Raw genomic sequence first — 21,571 nt, 5'->3', positions numbered from 1 at the left:
TGACTTTACTTAATGATGTACGAGCTCTTGTTGTTTCGTGTTCACCTCCCTGTGGCACAGTGAATGTCTCATCCGTCGTGGTTCTGGATGGAACATTATGTCCCATAGCCTTTCGGTAGCCACTAGGCGACACGATCACCGACATGGACCCATTAGACGATAGAGTTGAGTGCTTCAACTATGTGACGAAGTGGGCTCACCATGCTTCAGAAGACGGGGAAGTACTCTAATTATAGATGGCGAATGGATACCAAGTAGCGGAGTTTGGAAGCTTGCATACGGGTCTCGATTTCATCCCTGATGCCATATTTGGATTCACACGTGGAGCTATTAGCAACAACAACAGGGTCTTGAGAAGCAAACATGGTTTTCCAAACATGATGTTTGTTATCTACTTTTTGTTTGCCCCCCAACTGAACATAATACTGCTCGCTCTGACTAATTCGGTAATTACCTTCTAAAATACCGATTACTAGTCCATTGACCACTCCTTCACCTGCCAGCCATACAAAAGTGCATAAAGTGCTTATTTAATGCTCTCTAAATGCTAGGTCTAACCATATCAGCGTAATGCTTACTACCTGTAGCGTTATTTAGTTTTATACCGCAATAACCTCACCATTTTGTTCTATTTGCCTATGGCCCCTAAGGCGGCAATCCTCGCACACAATATAATATAAAATACGACAAATTACAAAAAAAAAAAAAAAAAAAAAAAAAAAAAAAAAAAAAAAAAAAAAAAAAAAAAAAAAAAACAATACACATAATAAAGCAATGCTCTGCATATAGACATGTCTAGACTCAAGTAACGCAGGCTTGTGGCGGCCTCGTAATTGTTCCCGAACTGGCGCTCCTTACCAATTCAACTTCTACTGACTTTGTAGTGCTCTTAAATAGATCAAGAGTTTCACCAACAACGCAGGGCTGAACTTGCATAACTGCTATTAAATTTTCTGGACTATGTGACTAAAACGATCTGGTGCAAATTCATTCTGTGCCGTGCGGCTATCTAGACGGGTCTAAACGAAGTATAGCAAAAGATATCCCCGCTCAAAAGAACTTGAGAAAAAGGGGAGAAAAGAAATACGGTAGCAACTAAATTCTCAGTCTCTGAATAAGCAACTCACCAATCACCAATCCTTCCCGTCCTGAACTAAGTGAGACATTGTAAATCTCACAACTAAGAGTCTCAATCCCCCTCGATAGTCCCCAGACTGAAAACCTCCAAAATTCATCTACAAACCTCAAGCTAATGATTCGGTAACGGCATCGAGCGTACCTGAATCGTACCAAGCCAATGTATCTGATCTATTCCAGATGGACAACATACTTGGGCCAGCCCAACTACCAGTTATCATCCCATTGGAGAGATTGTACCCGTTGTACCTCGATCAGACAGTGCCACGGGGTGCAGCCGTCGTGGCAGATGTTTCACTTGACGGTGGTGGTCCATAATGGTACACATCTGCACATGGTCTAAAAGACCTGATCAAAACCTTCACCCCGAGTCCTGACTCCTGAACCTTGCGGAAGAAATTTCGCATCACAAGCAGCTCATCTCTGTAGTCTTGGGGGTTAAAGAATGGCTTGTTGGTATGGCTCATCGGACATATCGTCAGCTCAACTACCTGTAGATGCGGCAGCTGCCTCTTCATGACCATGTCCTGAAGCTTCATGATGGCGGCGACTGCCAACGGCCCGCCCTTCACCAACAGAGAAATTTTCTGCAGCTTCCTCGGCATGATGTTGAACCAGCACTTGTCAGTGTAGGTAGTCAGGACAGATATGGGCACAGGAATCGCCATGATGTCGATTCCATGGTTCGATGGCATCTGGAGTGCCTTCCAGTGCACGAAAAAGGAATGCTCGTCAATGGTCAACTCCACCAGCTCGGTAAAGCACTCAAAGGTGTCCTTGTATCCGTCCCAAGACAAGGTACGCTCATTTCCCGGATCCGGACCCCATCGTCGGTAGGTGGACCGCTGAGAAAGACACTTCTGGAACGTCATGAGGGAGTTGCTGGCCTGTATGTCTAGAAAGTTGAGGCAGAGAGACTTGAGGCCGTTGATACGGCTCTTCCTCAACATGTCGATGATCTGTCTTGGTCCGATGCACGTACCGGAGAGTCTAGTAGCGCTAGAGAAACAGCTGCAGATGTTGACACTCACAGACAGTTTCTCCAGCTTCTTGTTGGAGTCGATCAGCAGGGCGATAGGACTTCTGAACATCCCAAACGGGCCAAATACACAACCATAGAATTCAAGGACTCTGAGGTTCGTCGGCCGGAGTAGAGGTATGTTGGGAGGTGGGTATATCTGGCCACGAGTTCCTTGTCCAACCATGATGAAATTTCCAAAGCGTAGGGTGTGCAAGTTTGGTGCGGCAATGGCAACAAAGTGGCAGATCTCTCTGACGCGTTGGCTGATAGGTTTGTAAACCGGATCGGTACATTCGTGAATGGCATCGAACGTGAGTGATCGGAGGTTGGGTAAAAACGCTTCGGACGGGCGCTGATGTGGTAATTGCCGTAGCGGACGAAATTTACTAAAGAGGCACGAGATATCCTATACCATGTGGCCTACGATTCGTAAATCTTTCAACGCCGGCAGAGCAATAAGCATGATGCAGATCCTGTCGATCGAAAGACTTGTTGCGCTGAAGTACTTCCGTAGGACTTTTTGGTGTTCTGGTGGCATTTTGAGTTGTGCCCTCTCTGGACCAAGGGCCATGGGATACCATAGATGATCTATCTGATGTACTTTGGCGGCAAACTCTGGGTTTTTGGCCAAAAACAAATTGAAGGCGTCCAACTTGTGTTGGCCAACCATGGGCCGATGAGGAATGAATGGAAGAGCAACTCTTCGCAGCTTCTTGCACGTCTTTGATAGTGTGTTCAAAGCGAGCCAGCTGATCAATGAATCGGAGTGTCGAATATTGACAGGTTCTCCTGTACAGTGCCCGCAGAGTTTAGAGCAGATGCTTGCCAATATCTCATTTGGAAAGTCCAATAGCTCGAGAGGCTTCTTGGGGTTTGGTTCTCCCATGATGGGTTCCGGGTCGTTCAAGATGTACTTGAGGTCCATGATGTTGTGCTGGAGAGCACTCGGTAGCTGGGGGTTTGTTAGGTAGATGAACCAGAAGAATATACCAGAAGAATGACCTAGAACAACACATACCTTAGAAGAAAACAAGACTTTCCAGACAAGATGTCCAATATCTGAAAGACTGTGAGGTGGAGAGCAACTGCTGTTGCTCTCGTTCGTGAGGTTGGTTTTTGTGTTGATGCGTGTTGCAAGATGTAGCGTCAAGGTTTTCCAATTTTCCGTCCCAAGTCTCTATTTAAGTAAATGAAAAAGAGAATCCCAGGTGCAGAGTGCGGGTCCTCGATTTTGCAAACGCGTTCTTGAACACCTGATGTGCCGTCTTTTCAGGAGGCCTGTGCAAGTTAGCTCATCTGCCGAGGCTGATGTTCCTGATACAGCTTGAACAAGATGAACGTGAACTCTACAAACAATAGGACAAAGAGATTTGCACATTGAACCGTGCTCGTAAGTCGGCGATACCTCTTACTGAGTCTTCACAGGCGAGGACTTGTTGATACCACGCGTCTACGAGTCCAACAATTCAATGGTAGGCACTTTTCATGCCTTGGCTACGCGTCTAAGATCTACAAAAACTTCTGCTTTCATCCCTTGTCTTTGTAAAGTGAACGGAAATGATCTTCAGGGTCGATGGCGGCAACTGGGCTGTGATTTTGTTGCTTTTTGAACAACACCACAGATACAGTCAAGTGCTTGCAGAATCATATTCACAAGGTTTGTGAAGGAAAAACAAACAATTGAATGGCTAGGGAATCACCGGTCAAATAGCGGAGCTGCTATCGGCATGGGTTGGAGACTCCTGAGCCTGTGGCTGGGCTCACGTTGGATATGTAAGCATTCGATGCGGTTCTTTTACCAACATGTGGAAATCTTCAACAGTTTGCTGGTCTAAATGTGTTCACTGGTGTCATACGTTACGAGAACGAGTTGAACAGAAGGTGAAATGTCCCTCCTGTTCGGTATGAGCCCCAACAATGATGGAAGTCTCCCGTTTTCCCTCTGACCACAAGTCCTCTCCACACGAAACATCGAGAGCAGAATCTCCTCAAGGTGAGAAAAAAGTAGATTCTAATCAAAAACTTGCTTGTTCTTAACTGCATTCTTTCCTGACAGATTCTTCCGGCGTTTCTCGACTAACCTTGAATATCTTCAGTAGAGCAAAGCCAACTTGGCCCACCCCTGAGACAACAAGACACACAGCTGACACTGGTAAAGCCAGTTTCAGATCCGACAACACAAGTGGTTCCCAATTCGGTAAAGAGCGGCTCGGCACGGAACGATGAGGGCAAACCGGAAATTTTACTTCGTCATTATGGAGCAGCGTTGATCCATTTCGTTTTAGCGGGCAACTAGACGAGTGTAACCATTCCTGCAACGAGCCAAATACATAAAGCCTCGCTCTCGAAGCAGCGACTGGGAGCTAATACTTTCTCGTAACAAACTTGGCTGAGAGGTAGACTGGTCCGCAAGCCCTCTTCGCCCAACCAGCGACTCATTTGCCGCCACCAGAACTGCAACATCAGCCACACGGGGCCATCATCTCCATTCAACATCATATTCATTCATCGATCGCTTGATAATGGCGACAACTAAATTCTCGTCTGACGTCATTACTCTGTATGATATTGCCCAAAGACCACCCGTGGAGGAGTCATGCTGCGCTCCAAACCCCTGGAAGAGCCGCTTTGCGCTCAACTTCAAAGGCGTCCCGTACTCGACGTCATGGGTGAGATTGCCCGACGTCTCTAAAGTGCGACAGAAGCTTGGCGAGCCGGCAGGACGGAAATTCGCAGATGGCACTGATTTCTACACTCTCCCTATAATACGAGATCCGGCCACTGGCTCTACGGTCGGCGACTCGTTTGACATAGCCGTCTACCTGCAGCGAACGTATCCTGATAAGGGCGGAGACCTGTTCCCGGCCCAGAAGCTCGATTATACCTTCTCTCTAGACGCCGAGCTGCTTATACCGCTTTCCAAGCGCGGCAAGGGCGAGTTTGAAGACTATGCCCGCTTCAATTCGAACGTAGATACTGCCTTTACCACCCATACCATGCTGATGTGTCAGGGTATGCCCCTTGATCCAGCCACGGCTGATGAGGTCAAGGCGGAGTTTGTCCGTCGCGCCGGAGTCAACTCTTGGGATGACTTCTCTGTGACAGGGGAAGCGCGTGAGAAGGCCATGGTCTCGTTCCGCCAGGCGCTGGGGAGCCTGGCGAAGCTGTTTCTCAGGGATTCCAACGGACCATTTTTGCTCGGTCAACAGGTTAGCTATGCTGATTTCATTGTTGGTGCTTGGCTGCGCATGGCACAGCGAAGTCTGCCGGCGACGGAGTGGGAGGAGGTAAAAGGCTGGCATGAGGGTGTTTTTGGACGGTTACATGACGCGCTGGACGTTTATGCAGAGGTCAAATGAAGCTCTTCCTTGCCAACCGTCTCTAGATTTTGAGGAGGCAAGTAAGTTCTTGGTGAAACTCCAGATTGGCATCCAAGATGATTGCATGTACGCTGAGAGGTCCAAGGTACTCAACCAAATCCAAAAGTATTACGCATCCCGTTAAAAGTTGAAGTGCATCAGAATGTGCCACTGTATACTTCAATTAGGCAGCCACTTTTGTCTACAGACTGTAATCATACAGTTCTAACATCAGACATTTGATGCTCTTCCTGTGAATATGGCGAAGCAGATCACTCGCTTCAAGGCTTACAGTTATGGTAACATTCTTTTGAAATCACCAAATTCTCGGTGCTTGAGCGCCCTCAGCCTCAGATCTTAGCTAGTCCTGCCTAGGCAGTGAGATCTCAGACACACTAGCGGTAAAGATCTGTAAGTACATCCAGATTGGCTAATGTACGTACTAACCCGTGAACGCATGGCGGGTGTCAACGGACATGAATAAGACGGTGTCTGTGTACGGGAGAAATGTTCAATGCTGCTACATAAGATGTCCTACAGGTCAAATTTCTTTCATACCAAATGACCAGACATGACAGTTTGAAACATTGCGTCGAGTCAAAGAAAAAGCGAGACATGAAATATTGTTAACGCAGATGGCGTTGGACACAGATGCTACTTATTACTGAAGAGAACTCACCACTCCGGGAGTCTCAACAGCGGATTGGGTCCATCAAAGTACCAGTACAGTCACTTGCAGCAAGCGAGCTCAAACTGCTTTTCTTCTTTTGTTTTGGTCAAGGAGGCGTTGCGACCACCAAACGCCACGTCCAGCTGCATGACACCTCACCGCCTGTTCGAAACAAACGTCGTGGAGTTTCTCGGGTCGTGGAGTTGTATCCGACAAAATACAGCAAATGGAAGAAGTGGCCGGACAGCTCTCGCTTTCGGTCCAATAGCTTTACTCACGGATTGATCTGGAATTTGGCGTTTTCGGCTGTTGGTCCGCATCACAGTAATGCGACGGATACTTGTTGCCACGACGCCAGGATCCTATGGACTCGATCTCGGCCTCGAAACTCCGTGTCAATAGGAGCCATTAATATGAATTGCTTGTTCCAACTCATTCCATGCTTGCCCCTGCAGAGTGGGAGGCTTCGAATGCGGAAACAGTCTCCGATGATTGTTGATTGGGTACTCGCGACTCCGGCGTCGACTTCCAGCATTGAAAGGAAAGCAGACCTTTCGCTTAAGCAGATATTCACTCGTATGATAGAAATTAGCAATGGGCAGTACGTGAAGAATAGCGAGGCCACCGTGTATGGTAGGTCACCCCAGATAGGTAGTTGGTTGACAATGTCATTGTCACTTTCTACGAGGTTGCTAGTCCTCGGCTTCTCGATTACACAAATCCATAATTTATGATCCGCATAGTTCAATCAGACACACCTGTATCCCCAGAGTCTACGTCAAAATCAACGTAAAACCATCGCTCGAATAGTTGACATTCGAACGCATATGCCAAGCCCTACAATATCCGAAAGCTCACTGTCAAATCCCTTCCCGTCACATTTCGATGTGAGTTCATTGACTAACGGCCATAAGGAGGTGTGGATAAATCATGAATCCTAGTTCACACAAACGCACCACCTCAACGCACTACACATCGTCAGCTAGCGCAGCAATGGGTGCCGGTACTCCCAAAGTTTCGTGTTTGGTGACCCCAGAAGAAGTATTTCGCAGTTACTGACACTCGGAATCCACGGTAATTGTTCTGAGTTCTGGATCATTGGGCCGAGCCCTGGTGTGGATGGTGCCATATAAAAGGAGGTTCAACATGGGCCGTAGTGTTGGAAGACAAGCTAGAAACGGTTTAGTGCTCTATTTTATGCCTGTTGATTCCCTCAACTTTACCAAATACTACTCCTAGATTAATCTCTAGATTACTGAGTATCGACTCATTGACTTGATCCCAGGTGATGTCTTTGCCACGGACGATGAAAATGTTCCTGACCTTTACAATGAAGAGAGACAGCACGCTACCGTGAAAAGGGGATTAGTATCGTTGGCACGGCCTCGAAGCCCAGAAAACTTTTGAAACTCGGGACTTACAAAATACCGCCGGCAAAAATGGAGATGATGGCTGTCTTTTGCGCCACACTGAAATGAAGCTTCCAGATATAAGGAACGGGAAGGATAAGCACTACTGCTTCGGCAGTAATACGTCCAACGGTTGCGACTGTAGTCCATATTTGCAAATTCAAATCGCACGTATAACTATTCACCGGCATTGGATGAGCCATATCATATCTGTCCCAGATAGCCCGCACAGGTACGCATTGCCGGCAGACTATCACAAGCTACAGGGACAAGTCAGCGGACTGCTGGCATATGAACACTGCAAGACTGAAATGCATACATACAGACAAGACTGTCCAGCCAAATATGAACGACACCCCGATGCGGACCAGCGTCTTCAGAAATCGTTCAAGACCGAAAAGACGCCAATACAAAGCAAACGTCGAAACATTGATCAGGGTCATACTGAGGACATACAGGATACTGTTGACAAAGTACGCCTGCGCCCACGCTCTTGCAAAGCCCGGGGGTACAGCCCAAACATGCCGGCCAAATCCGTACTTACCCTCTGTAATGTATCACGGCATTAGTATAATATTATCCATGTGCGAGCAAAGATTCGAGGGATGACGCAACCTACTCCAGCAGATGTTATTAAATGTCATGCAGGTGTTGCAGACCTATGAGTTGCATCAGCGCCAGCATCTCCAACAAAGAGAACAATCCAAAGGAAGCAGAAGATACCAGAGCGACGGAAATCAGCAAATCGTCCCACCAGAATCTATTCTTTGTGAGCCTTCGGCATAGCAAGCGGAGGCACAAAGCTATCACAGCCAACACCCAAGCTGTGGCCCAAGCGGCTGCCAGCTCCGGGTATCTGGATTCCGTGAGATCAATTCCCGGCGGCGGCGCTCCAATTTCAGCCATGAGGCAAATTCCAAATGCTCTTCTACAACGAGAAAACAAAAATACGGATCACCGTTAACGCATGTTGCCCTGATAGGATCAGTTTCGAATGATAATTCAGGAAACCTAAAAGTCCAGTGATTTTTCTGAATTAGACAGTTGTCCTTCTCGTGCCTTTTAAATTACCTACTTCATACTCTGCTACCAAGATATAACTGGCTTGCTAAGAGCGTTAGCTCGTCAGATGATCGCAAAGAGACAACAATTACGCCATCTCTGACGATGTAAGCCATACGGCGGGCCGGGGCTACCGGGAAGACGGGGCGGGAGCCCTTGGACCTTGCCATTGTAGATTTGCTTTATGTTACCATTTGAACCTTGCCGAAATGTCATAACTTGCCAACTAAGATGCATACCCGTGAACGGAGCTACGTGTATCCAATTCCCCTTTTTCCACAATTTGACCATGGTATACAATTACAAGAAACCTTCTCATTCCACCAAGTTTCACGAGGTATGAACACACTGTTGCGCTGCCTTTTTCTCATTCTCTGCTGTTCTGTTGTCCCGCATGATTAGTTACCCTTGAACCCATGCTAGGGAGGCGTTTTTCAAGCCCAACCACGTTTCCTCTACTTGTGACCAAACTTGGAGTCACTCAAGCCAGAGGCAACCAGCCCAGTCCCAGTAGAGAGAAACTTTCTTCCTTGTTGTTCGGGTAGATTGGCTTCAACCCTCCCTCCGATCCTGCACTGAGCCGTTTTTGGCCCCAACGATCCCAGTCCTTCCCTGTTATATTGGACCCTTGATTCGACCCGGGTCCTTTCGAGCGTGGTAATTCGCAGTGTGATGAGACTGCAGGATCTGGGCCTAGTTCAGCTCATAGCCACGAGACAGCTTTGTTGCCAAGTCTGTACTCTGTACTCCGCAGCTGTGGTTGAAACCACCACAATCAAGGACTTCCAAAAGTGCTCGTGAGATAGATACGTATTGCAACCACACCGCAGCGTGTTGGTGTTGAGCCAATTGCCTCATAGAGTGGCTTGTAGACTTTCCTTTTTCCGCAGGGCTAGACTCATCTCCCTCTCCCGAGTATCACCGGAACATTTCCAACTTCCCACTTGAAGTTTGTCTGACCAATACAGATTCTTGCCGCAGCCCCGACGCATCGATATGATGCTGTATCCACAAATATCTGCGAGTCAAGGCTCCCGAGCTCGCTGCTCTCGTTGTGCCCCTTCTAGCAACATGATAGGTGTGAGAATGAGGTGGCGTACGAATTCAACCGAGTTGAACGAAACAAAGCCACGTCAAAATCTTAGGGTGGTATTTAAGCCTTTCGACACGTCACATAACTGACAATAGTAATGCAAAGCCGGTTACATCTTTTGTTGGCTGCAATCTCAATGTGCATGGCGCGTGCCGGTGCACTACTTAAATACGCTTCTCCCACGAGGTATCATTACAAACCGCGCCGGGTTGCCATATCCCGGTACCATAAAGACAATAAGTCTGTGCCGACCCCTAATAGCCATGTGGGAAAGCAAAAGCATCCATCCAAAAACAAATTATATAAAAAACAAAGCTCCCACGGGTGATTAGGTAGTCATCGGCCGGTTGCATCGTAAGGCTTGGCGACAGGGGCCAAATTTCTGATGCTGTTGTATTTACCATTATCAACCCTGGATTATAATCGTCTTTAATCATCACATTCTCTCATGGCGCACCAATTGTGATTGTGTTGGGATTGGTATTGGTATTGTTCATACGCTGCCAGTCGCAATACATGCAGGACCTAGAACTTATTACACTTACACCAATGCTTGGTGTGCGCAGTGCCTCAGCTTTGCGTATTTTGAAAGGAGAAACTTGTAGCAACACGTTCAACCAAAGCTATCAGCCTCTACAATCCTTCGATAAAGGTCAGTTTGATGTCTCATATCGCGTAGTGCTTCCGAATAGGGCGGAAGGCCAACGGACCGACACGTTTCGGGCTGCTTCGCTATCAACGAGGGCGCTATACAACTAGTGTTTCGTTATACATGCAGTTTCAGCCGTAGCACAGGCATAGATGGGGTCGAATATGCAACTCGATGCAACAGGTCAACCTAGCCATGGTGGAAATGCAAAACACCAAGCCCTTTCACATAACAATAGACACGTCAATCGTGCGTGGCCAACCATTTACTCACAGGTCGTGCGCTCCATCACAGTTCACGCGCCACCCAAGGCAGATTACCTCTTCATCAATGTATAAGGCACATAGCCACGTCACCGGGGAAGACAAGCGTCTCTCCCTTGAAACAGGCTGGCAAAAGACTGGAATGGCCTGAGTAATATCCAAGGCATCGAGAGTACCGAGCAAGTGATTCCATCCCAGAGCCGTGACAATGTTGAAAATTCTGGCAAGCATGACCCTTCCCAAACAAGTGGACGTATACAACACAGGAACTAACCTTCACTCCTCTTGTCTTTGTACAGGGTTCGCTCATTCCGTGAACCTTGCATTTGTTCATCCACAGTCAAGTCGAAACATCTTTCACTGCCAGCTTCATCTAGACCAAATCTCCGCTGTCGTGACTCCATGAGTCAAGTTGAGTTTATCAGCAGTCACTCCTTTACTTTTTCCATAGAACATGTGAAACATGTTACTGTACCACAAATGATTTGCGATATATCAAAGACAACTATATCTTTTGGCGCAAGCGGCAGCGTTCCACAAATGCATAGAGATAGCCCTGATGATACCCATTGGCAAGATACTACTAGTGAGCCGTTCTAATTTGCTACCTTGCTCTTTTTTGGGCATAAAGAGCATTGATGGGTTCTTTCAATCGAAAAGAATTCTATCTGCACTCTTGAAGAACTCGCTCGTGACTGTTGCAGGATATACCCGCCCCCGTGATGGCTTCGGCGCCTTGTTCCTTTGCTGGTCGTCGGATATTTCGAAGCTACGCGACGGACCAAATGATACAATCTGGATAAACTTCAAGGTTCCGATAGCTTATGTACGCGACATAGGGGGCTCACCTCACCAACAAGTTGAAACCTCTGTACTTCGATTGGCAGGCAGCTCAGGGTTGAAGTCCAAAGTAGAAAGTGATCCGCATTGTGGTATTGTTACGTAGCAGGAACTGTATCCATGAACGGCGTAAAGTCCGATGGACAATCGGGACGATCAGATTCGATGCCTTCACTCTGCAGGTGCAATTTTGGTTGCCGCCTGCAAGGATGATGAACAAGCCACGAGTTGACGGGAGAGATGACTGGAAGCTACAAAGCTGATCAGTGGCTGTGCGAAGGAGGGGCTGAACTTGTGATTTACGATCTGCAAGGCAACAACAAGCATCACAGGCAGCCGGACAACTAACTTTCAGAGCGCTCTGCCGAGAGATGTTCCTTTTTTAGAACAAACTCACAAGTTGCATCAAAGAAACTATGTACGCGCTCACTCCAACACTGCTCCAGGCTATGCGAACCCAAAACACTAACTTTTGACCAAACTCTCGACAACATCAGCATGGCAGCCGACGCTCCTACAACAGCAATTCCACACATCCACCTCCTGTGTATGGAGACTGCTTGCAGTGACGCATTCACCAAAGCTCTCGAATCGTACCAACTACCCTCACCAGTACAGTTTGAGCTTCACCGCGCCGCTCTTCAGTTCGTCCCAGACACTGCCAAGTTCGACCTCGTCGTCTCTCCAGCAAACTCGTACGGCCGCCTGGACGGGGGCTTTGATGATGCCATCTCTCGCGCCTTCTCACCCCGGGATAACTACCTCGCTCTCACCAAGGTTGCTCAATCAAAGTTGTACCAAGAGTGGTTTGGCTTTGCTCCGCCAGGGAGCTGCACTCTGGTCCGTATTCCAGTAGAGTTTCAGGAGACGTCTAAGAATGTTTGGGGGACAAAGTTTATCGCTCTGTGTCCTACCATGCGGACTCCGCAAGAGGTACGGTGGGATAGAGAAGTCGTGTACGAGAGCGTATGGAGTCTTTTGGTGACTATCGACAAGCACAATAGGGCAGTGGAACGAGGCGAGGGTGATCCTGGGGACAAGATTTCGACGATACTGATGACGCCACTGGCAACTGGAATTGGTAGAGTGAATCCTGAGAGATGGGCTCATCAAATGCTGTTGGCCATAAAGCATTTCGTGGATGCAAAGCAGCATCCAGATAAATGGAGCTCGTTGAAGCCCGCTGAGATCTTTGACTATGCCAACGAAGTTGTTGACACTTGGGCAATGTAATCGTGGGATGACTGCAACGACTAGGCAATGTCAAAGTTCACATCGCTAAACTTCTGAGTTCATAGTTGCATGTAGTTAGTAAAGCTTACGTTTAAGGCTTACATTTTCCGCCGTGACACCTAAGTGTGAGATGCCATCGGTCGAAGCTAGGTGTTTTCTGCAACAGCGGCCACGAAGTCTAATGCTCGTAAGGGATTCTCCCCCATACCCGTTCCGTCATATAAATGGCATCGTGGGCATCAAGAGCGGTGCCGTCCCCAAAACGAGTATCGAATTCCGTTGCTTCATCGATTCTTGGCGGTTTGTCGACCAATGTTTCTGGATAATTTGGCAGGGATGCCGTTGCCACAATGCCTCGTACACGGTCAGCTTCATCAACTTCTTCTGGGAATGGTGTCACACACGAATCGGAAATCCGATGGCTACTTCTCTCCGCGCAAACCCGGGAGCTAGGAAGTAAATGGGACACCATTCATACAAACGTCGATCGCATACTCAAAGCCCACTCGTGCAGCTACATAGGTATGGCTCTGACGGTTGGATTAACGACTTTTCGTGGCCTTGGCCATCCCATAGTGGCGGTAATGATGGATCGCGAGCCGGATTGTGGCGCAATCGCACTCGCAACGATGGTTGAGGAAATTTTAGAATATCTGCACGAGTTGCACCCTCGCCTCGATGTGCTCTTACACCAGTTTGAAGAACCAATTCAGATGCTTGGAGTTGGGTCGAACGAAAGAACTGCTCAACGATCATCGCCTTCGACATCAGACCCTACATTCGACGCTACGCCAGATTTTTCATATTATTCTGCATCTGATTCTCCAACTTCTGACTTTTGGTCGCCCACATTAGCAGTCGACATTTTTCCAGTGAGTGACTACACCACTAACGTCAACTTGACGGTCGGCATTAGGGCGAGTAACGGTTGATAGTCCCAAAACATTTGCTCGTGCAAAGGATACCCTGACTTTGGTCTTGGCCAGAATATCACGGCGGAATATTGGCGACATCGGATGCAGAGTCTGTTACGCCATGTGGGAATGAATCAAATCGTATCAGGCAAACGGCACTGAAGACCCAGGCAATTTGAGTGCAAGGCGAAGTGAGACTGCAAATGTTTCTCACTACCCATTCTTCTCCCTCTTTCTTCGGGCGGTATTGTCGCGCATTGTAGCATCCGGGTCTGGTATTGTTCAAAGAGTGGTCAAACAGATGTTGACTGCTTATCAACAGACTCGGGACCAGTCAGGGGTTCACAATCTCCAGCAGATTGGCTCTTTCACAGTCTGGTCGATGTCCGGTCTGGGCCGTTTCTGCTTAGTCATTGATTCAATGTTGTTTCGCTTATCTCTGTCATGGGTTAGGTGTGCGCTGTCGAGCTGTTGTGGTGCCCCAACAGAAAAGTGCCAGGGCACTTGCGGTCAACGATGGGCTGACAGGCGGCAGTCTGGTGCTTCCAATCTGCCACTACCAGACCAGATTGACCCTACCCAGCGGCAGGGGTTCCAGCTTCTGGTCAATCATCAATGATCCCAGTGCCATCAAATCCACCAGCACAGACATGCGCTCCTTCCTCGCCGCAATTCAACGGGACGCCGAAAATGGCGCTGGTGGATCCCCTTGGCCAGCCAGACAGAAGCCAGCATGGAAGGAGCGAGCCAGGGGAGCTCCACGTTGGCAGGCGGGCGGCGACGGCCCCAATGGAAAAAAAATCCTGAGCTCTGGTTGCTTGGTCTCAGAGCCTTGCGAAGTCGCACCAACCAGGAAGCTGGTTTCGCCGCGCTCCGGAAAGGAAATTCCCTCGAAGCCATTCCGTTGAAGCCATCGCCATCTATCTGCATTGCATCCTCCTCCATCGCCAATCCTCTCCCTCAATCAGCCCAGCGCTGCTCCTGTTTGTTTGCCTGATCCCGCCTGCTTCTGCTCGTCCATTTCTAATTGTGACGACCAGCATTGGTGGCCCGGAGACGAAGCAGCCCCTTCCTGTCGCCTCCGTATTTATCTCACCGAATCTCAACAATTCTTCCCCTACAACACAGACGACATGTCCCGACTTCTCCGACCCGCTGCCCGTCTGGCGCTCTCATCACGAGCTGCTGCCGTTAAGGCTCCCGCTGCTGCCTCCTTCACCCAGGCTCCCCGAGCTATCACCACTCCCGTCTTCTTTGGCGCTCAACAGAGCAGGAAGTATGCTGAGGGTGCTGGTGTAAAGGAGTACACCGTCCGAGAGGCTCTTAATGAGGCTCTCGCGGAAGAGCTCGAGTCCAACCCCAAGGTCTTCATCCTGGGTGAGGAGGTTGCTCAGTACAATGGTGCATACAAGGTTACCAAAGGTCTTCTGGACCGCTTCGGCGACAAGCGCGTCATCGATACCCCCATCACCGAGTCCGGTTTCTGCGGTCTTGCCATTGGTGCTGCTTTGAGCGGTCTGCACCCCGTTGTAAGTATCTTGAGACTGTTTTCTATCCGGATTCTGAGTAGATTTTGCCCGGTGGGGGTCGATTTCACCGTCGAGAACTAGGTGTATTATCCGTCTTTCTTGGGCGTCGAACTAACCACGCCGTGCAATAGTGCGAGTTCATGACCTTCAACTTTGCCATGCAGGCCATCGATCAAATCGTCAACTCCGCCGGAAAGACCCTCTACATGTCCGGTGGTATCCAGCCCTGCAACATCACATTCCGTGGCCCGAACGGTTTCGCCGCCGGTGTCGCTGCTCAGCACTCTCAGGACTACTCTGCCTGGTATGGCAGCGTTCCTGGTCTCAAGGTTGTCTCTCCTTGGAGCGCTGAAGATGCCAAGGGCCTGCTCAAGGCTGCCATTCGCGACCCCAACCCCGTCGTCGTCCTCGAGAACGAACTTATGTACGGCCAGTCCTTCCCCATGTCCGAGGCTGCCCAGAAGGATGATTTCGTCATTCCTTTTGGTAAGGCCAAGGTTGAGCGTACCGGAAAGGATCTCACCATTGTCTCCCTCTCTCGATGTGTTGGTCAGTCTTTGGTCGCCGCCGAGAACCTGAAGAAGAATTACGGCATCGAGGCTGAGGTCATCAACCTGCGCTCTGTCAAGCCTCTCGATGTTGAGACCATCGTCAAGTCCGTTAAGAAGACCCACCGCCTTCTCTCCGTCGAGTCCGGCTTCCCTCACTACGGTGTCGGTTCTGAGATTCTTGCTCTGACCATGGAATACGCTTTCGACTACCTTGATGCTCCTGCTCAACGTGTCACAGGTGCTGACGTCCCCACACCTTATGCTCAGAAGCTCGAGGAAATGAGCTTCCCTACTGAGAAGGTCATTGAGGACTATGCTGCCAAACTGCTGCGAGTCTAAGATGCTTCGTCAGGTGTTATGGAGATATGTAATGGTGGAGAAAATGGACAATTAGAAAGATCAGCACAGCTCTGCAAGTTGACGAGCTAGCTTCGGAGCCGAACAGCGGCATTATTGTAATCACATGCTGCGAAAGAGCGTAGTGAGGTCCCACAGCGCACTTCAAAAATCTCTTTATTTATAGATGGGCTTTGGGAAAGGGGACCTGTACTTGTAATTTGTTTCGTCATGTATACATCCTCAACCTTGCATTTCGTCTTTAATGATCACCTGTGAAATCCAGCTGCAAATTCCATAATTCAATCAGTGCGATTGTTTATTGAGTTGGTTGCGTACATGGAATTCATGTCTAACACCATTCAGCCCGAATTGACTACTGTGAACCTTCTTCTTTGTCGTTTTTCTTTCCAGTGCCCTTTCATGATCATGGGAGTCGCTTCGAGCTGATGATGCCAAAAAGTCTGGTGAGGTCGACAACCCCACTCGAGCAAAAATATGTGGGGCTTTGTTCAAGTTGCAATGACAAGCTCAAGTGTGACCACTTTCGCATGAGCTTTGTTCCAACATCAAAACAACAAGCGTCAGCATGGCCGGAATCGACGCTCTCCTGATAGCTCAGGACGAGGACGGATTCTCAGCTTCGGGGTCTGGCAACCATAACGTCCAGGATACGGAGGCTCTAAAGCGTGAACTAGAAGACAAGTTCCTCACGCCATCGCGAGAGTTCTCGACCGAATGGCTCAACCGTCTGCAGCAGCGATGGGATTTTGAAACAGAATACACCTCTCTGTTTAAACTGGCACCTCCTCAGACTCGAACGGTGACAAGATTCCTTCGTCATGGGCTAGAGGGCAGAGTAACTGGCTACAAGAACGTGACAGTACCGTCCAACAGTGCCACCGCCAAAAACTCGACTAGCTTGCTTCGAAAACCCGCCAATCGAGCTGACTTTGTCCGCGGAGCTGCTGGTTTCTTTCCATTTGCTCCTGGTGGTCTCGACAGCATTGAAGCTACGGCTGCTCTCGAGGATCAAGTTCACGGAGGTGCTGCAGAAGAAGCCTCACACACCAACAAACTTGACAGGGTCATCCAATTAGGTGAAGGCGGACTGCTTCAGATAGCACCAGGTCTTGACCGTGGTATTGATTTCAGCAAGAAACAGAATGTTCCCGACGAGGAGATAGCAAATGCTGTTAAGGAAGCCCTGGAAGAAGAACCTGCAAACGCCAGGGCTGTGGAACAATCCGATGATGACTCACCAGTTGGGACGTCAGAAGATACTCCTGATGCTGAGGCAGATGAAGATGACATTGATGATATCTTGCCAGTTGAATTCCCAGCTCTGGAACCTCATGGAGTGCTGGCAGCTTCAACTGCCCGTAAGGTTGGCCGTGAATGGGCACACATGGTGGATATCAGGCAGGGGATGCCGAATTTTCGAGAGTTGGTACCTGACATGGCAAGAGAGTGGCCATTTGAACTGGACACTTTCCAAAAAGAGGCTGTTTACCATCTCGAGAATGGCGACTCCGTCTTCGTCGCTGCCCATACCTCAGCCGGAAAGACAGTGGTTGCCGAATACGCCATTGCTTTGGCTGCAAAACACATGACAAAGGCTATATACACATCACCTATCAAAGCTTTGAGTAACCAGAAGTTTCGCGACTTTCGACAAACTTTTGACGAAGTCGGTATTCTCACCGGCGACGTGCAGATTAATCCCGAGGCTAGTTGCCTGATTATGACAACAGAAATTTTGCGAAGCATGCTCTATCGCGGAGCTGATTTGATTCGCGACGTTGAGTTTGTCATCTTTGACGAAGTTCACTACGTGAATGATTTCGAGCGAGGTGTGGTCTGGGAAGAAGTGATCATCATGTTGCCAGAGCATGTGTCACTTATCCTGTTGTCGGCTACAGTTCCAAACACGTATGAATTCGCATCATGGGTCGGTCGTACCAAGCAAAAGGACATCTACGTCATTTCTACATCTAAGCGGCCTGTCCCTCTGGAGCATTACATCTGGGCTGGCAAGGACGTTCACAAGATCGTCGACTCTGACAAGAAGTTTATCGAAAAGGGTTGGAAAGATGCGCACGTCGCGGCGCAGGGCAAGGATAAGCAGAGACCAGCAGAAACCACGATTGCCACGCGGGGCGGCAACCCTCGGGGCGGTCAACGCGGCGGACCGCAACGAGGAGGACCGCAACAACGTGGTGGGCGAGGAGGTGGCCAGCAACGGGGTGGAAATCAGCAACGCGGACGTGGAGGGCCGCCTCGTGCCAGTCACGCCCCTGGCCATATGGGCCGCGGCGGCCGTCCTGGTGGCATGTCTTCGGCTGCCCAGGACAAGAATCTATGGGTTCATTTGGTCCAGTTTCTCCGAAAGAAGACTCTCTTGCCGGCTTGTATATTTGTCTTCTCGAAGAAGAGATGCGAGGAGAATGCGGATGCTTTAAGCAATCAGGACTTTTGCACAGCCCAGGAGAAGAGCCACATTCACATGATTATTGAAAAGTCCATTGCGAGATTGAAACCGGAGGACCGAGTGTTGCCTCAGATTATCAGGTTGAGGGAATTACTCGGGAGAGGTATTGCGGTCCATCACGGCGGTCTACTGCCAATTGTCAAGGAATTGGTGGAAATCTTGTTCGCGCAGACGCTCGTCAAGGTGCTGTTCGCAACAGAAACATTTGCTATGGGTCTGAACTTACCGACAAGAACGGTGGTCTTCTCGGGCTACCGAAAGCATGACGGACACTCATTTCGGAACTTGCTTCCTGGCGAGTATACTCAAATGGCTGGTCGAGCAGGTCGCCGTGGTCTCGACACGGTTGGATCGGTCATCATTGTCCCTCCGGGAAGTTCAGACGATGTCCCTCCTGTCGCTGAGTTGCGTAATATGATACTCGGCGAGCCGTCTAAGTTACGCTCTCAGTTCCGTCTTACGTACAACATGATTCTCAATCTCCTGAGAGTGGAGGCGTTGAAAATTGAGGAGATGATCAAGCGCAGTTTCTCTGAGCACGCCACTCAGGCACTTCTACCCGAACACGAAAAGGACGTGAAGCTTGCTCAAGCTGATCTTGCCAAGGTCAAGAGGGAGCCATGCAAAACCTGCGATGCTGTTATGGACGAGTGTCACCAGGCCGCGCAGGACTTTAAGCAGCTTACCCTCGAGCTCTACAAAGGCCTGCTCCGAATCACAATTGGACGAAGGATGTTTACCCGACAGCGGTTGGTTGTCTTCAACTGGGAAGGCATTCGAACTGTTGGTCTATTATTAGCAGACGGTATGAGCCCAAAGGGCACGACGGATGACCCTATTCTTCATATTTGCGCGATCAAACCCTTGAGGGAACGACGAGACGCAACTGATCAGCTGCCATTTGTCCCTTGGTTCCGCAGATATTTGCATAAGTTGCCCCAGGGCAAGAAACGGCTGCAGACTAAGAATCTTCACGTGCCGCTTAGCGATGTGGAATGTTTGACGAGATGGGTTCTCAAAGGTGTTATCCCAGAGATCTTTAAGGGCGGCGAAGCAGGGCAGCAAGCCTTGGAAAAGTTACAAGACGTTTGCTCTGCTTGGGACAACCGATGGGACGAAGTGGACATGGGCAAGATCAAGAGCATGCAGTTGCAAGAGCTCGTGGAGAAGCGCGCCGAGTTGGTGAAGACGATGTCCAATTCGTCGGCAGTGAAGTGTCCTGCGTTTTTGAAACACGTAAGTATCTCTTCTCTCTCCTAGCAACTAAGAATATCCAGCTAATCTCCTTTTGTCCCACAGTTCGCCATGTGCCACGACGAATGGCTCATCAAAGAACATATTTCTCAACTCAAACAATCGCTTTCCGACCAGAATCTCCAGCTCCTACCCGACTATGAACAGCGCGTCCAAGTCCTCAAAGAACTCGACTTTATCGACGACGCCACGCGAATCCAGCTCAAGGGCAAAGTAGCATGCGAAGTCCACTCTGGCGATGAACTCGTTCTCACCGAACTCATCCTCGACAACGTCCTCGCCGACTTTGAACCCGCTGAAATCGCTGCATTGCTTTCAGCTTTCGTATTCCAGGAGAAGACTACCGTCGAACCCACGCTAACGGGTAACCTGGAGCGCGGGCGGGATACAATCATTGCTATTTCTGAAAAAGTCAACGACGTTCAGACCAGGTTGCAAGTGATTCAGTCAGCAGATGACTCAAACGATTTTGTGTCACGGCCGAGGTTTGGTCTAATGGAGGTGGTGTACGAGTGGGCACGGGGAATGAGTTTCAAGAATATCACAGGCCTGACGGATGTGCTTGAGGGCACGATTGTCCGAACTATTACGAGACTAGACGAGACGTGTAGAGAGGTGAAAAACGCAGCAAGGATTGTGGGTGATCCCGAGCTGTACCAAAAGATGCAAGAGGCGCAAGAGTTGATAAAAAGGGACATTACGGCTGTGGCAAGTTTGTACATGTAGTTGGACGGGTATGACATGATGCATGATAAATGGTATGACGGGTAAACGTCGTGGCATTAGATTTGGTAAAAGTAGCTTAGAGACGGCAACAACAGTGTTGAACGGTCATGAGAATCAGAGCACACAAAGTATGATCAAGCTATACACAACCGTGAAGTTGTACCAGGTGAATATTCACTTCCATTCTAATGTAAAAGAACCCCCAAAACGCCCAGCAATGACATGTAACCACAAACCCAAGCAAACATTCCGTCACAATTCCTCACACGTTCCATCATAAAAAGGTGTCTCTGTCCCACAACACAAGACATATCATGCCCGCAAAGCCCTCAACCTCTGCTGCAGCTTATCCTCCTCCTCGGCCGTCGGTTCCGCCCCCGCAGGCTCAGCATCCGCCGGCGTCGCCTCATTCAACTGCTGATTCAGCTCGATGCCCGCATCGTCGGCCAATTTCCCAAGAAGCTCATGCACAGCATCTTCCGGAACCTGCGCAGACGTAGACTGCGCAAAGGCATCCTGGTAAATACTATTCGTCATGGCATATTCCTCATTCTGCTCCTTGAAGTTTTCGAGAACACCGAGGCTCTGCACACGAATTAGCATCAGAACTCCATCACCTTGAAGCGAACATACCTTTGCGGGCGTGGCGTTCTTTTGCGCCGCCGTCATCACCTTTGACGACTGGGCCATCATGTGCGTCATGCGGTTCATCGCATTGTTGGCCTGGATCTGCGCGGCGCTCAGCTCCGCCATGTCGGCGACCTGGTCCATCTGCGAGGCGAGGGCCTGCTTGCTCAGTAGCATTTTGGCCTTTTGGTAGGCCTTTTGGGTTTCGCCCTTTTTGAGGAGTTCCTGGATCTGCTTCTTGAGGATGGGGTCTTGCTTGGCGGCTTTTTGGGCCTCGCGCCGGGCTTGTTTCGCTTGGAAGCGGGCTTGGAATTCGACTTGCATGTCGCGGGCGAGTTGGCGGTTCGACATGGTGGGCGGGATGTGTGGTTGCTGTATTTGATACTGGGTGGTTTTTTTTGGTCAAG

The 21,571-nt window shown here is 49.3% G+C and overlaps 7 protein-coding genes across 7 annotated transcripts; 5 read left to right on the top strand and 2 right to left on the bottom strand.

Annotated features, from left to right (window-relative positions):
- Nucleotides 1–1,391: 1,391 nt before the first annotated feature.
- Nucleotides 1,392–3,083, bottom strand: VFPPC_06611 (hypothetical protein; the record flags this gene model as incomplete). The annotated part of the gene is made up of 2 exons (XM_018285618.1): nucleotides 1,392–2,510; nucleotides 2,571–3,083. The coding sequence occupies 2 exons, from the start codon at nucleotides 3,081–3,083 to the stop codon at nucleotides 1,392–1,394; spliced, it is 1,632 nt and encodes a 543-aa protein (XP_018138353.1).
- Nucleotides 3,084–4,680: 1,597 nt separating this feature from the next.
- On the top strand, nucleotides 4,681–5,517 carry VFPPC_06612 (glutathione S-transferase/chloride channel; the record flags this gene model as incomplete). Its single annotated transcript, XM_018285619.1, has 1 exon — nucleotides 4,681–5,517. One exon carries the CDS (start codon nucleotides 4,681–4,683, stop codon nucleotides 5,515–5,517), a length of 837 nt encoding a protein of 278 aa, XP_018138354.1.
- Nucleotides 5,518–12,001: 6,484 nt separating this feature from the next.
- Nucleotides 12,002–12,736, top strand: VFPPC_06613 (hypothetical protein; the record flags this gene model as incomplete). Its single annotated transcript, XM_018285620.1, has 1 exon — nucleotides 12,002–12,736. One exon carries the CDS (start codon nucleotides 12,002–12,004, stop codon nucleotides 12,734–12,736), a length of 735 nt encoding a protein of 244 aa, XP_018138356.1.
- Nucleotides 12,737–13,086: 350 nt separating this feature from the next.
- Nucleotides 13,087–13,668, top strand: VFPPC_16730 (hypothetical protein; the record flags this gene model as incomplete). The annotated part of the gene is made up of 1 exon (XM_018294483.1): nucleotides 13,087–13,668. The coding sequence occupies one exon, from the start codon at nucleotides 13,087–13,089 to the stop codon at nucleotides 13,666–13,668; it is 582 nt and encodes a 193-aa protein (XP_018138357.1).
- A 1,115-nt stretch (nucleotides 13,669–14,783) lies between these two features.
- Nucleotides 14,784–16,069, top strand: VFPPC_06614 (pyruvate dehydrogenase E1 component beta subunit, mitochondrial precursor; the record flags this gene model as incomplete). The annotated part of the gene is made up of 2 exons (XM_018285621.1): nucleotides 14,784–15,179; nucleotides 15,311–16,069. 2 exons carry the CDS (start codon nucleotides 14,784–14,786, stop codon nucleotides 16,067–16,069), a joined length of 1,155 nt encoding a protein of 384 aa, XP_018138358.1.
- A 586-nt stretch (nucleotides 16,070–16,655) lies between these two features.
- Nucleotides 16,656–20,537, top strand: VFPPC_06615 (antiviral helicase SKI2; the record flags this gene model as incomplete). Its single annotated transcript, XM_018285622.1, has 2 exons — nucleotides 16,656–19,793; nucleotides 19,857–20,537. 2 exons carry the CDS (start codon nucleotides 16,656–16,658, stop codon nucleotides 20,535–20,537), a joined length of 3,819 nt encoding a protein of 1,272 aa, XP_018138359.1.
- A 312-nt stretch (nucleotides 20,538–20,849) lies between these two features.
- On the bottom strand, nucleotides 20,850–21,515 carry VFPPC_06616 (chromatin modifying protein 1b; the record flags this gene model as incomplete). Its single annotated transcript, XM_018285623.1, has 2 exons — nucleotides 20,850–21,122; nucleotides 21,171–21,515. The coding sequence occupies 2 exons, from the start codon at nucleotides 21,513–21,515 to the stop codon at nucleotides 20,850–20,852; spliced, it is 618 nt and encodes a 205-aa protein (XP_018138360.1).
- Nucleotides 21,516–21,571: the final 56 nt, after the last annotated feature.

Source organism: Pochonia chlamydosporia (assembly GCF_001653235.2).
Source record: "Pochonia chlamydosporia 170 chromosome Unknown PCv3seq00008, whole genome shotgun sequence".
Classification (NCBI taxonomy): Eukaryota; Fungi; Ascomycota; class Sordariomycetes; order Hypocreales; family Clavicipitaceae; genus Pochonia; species Pochonia chlamydosporia.
Note: the sequence above shows the minus strand (reverse complement) of the source record. Positions and strands in the feature narration are given on the sequence as shown.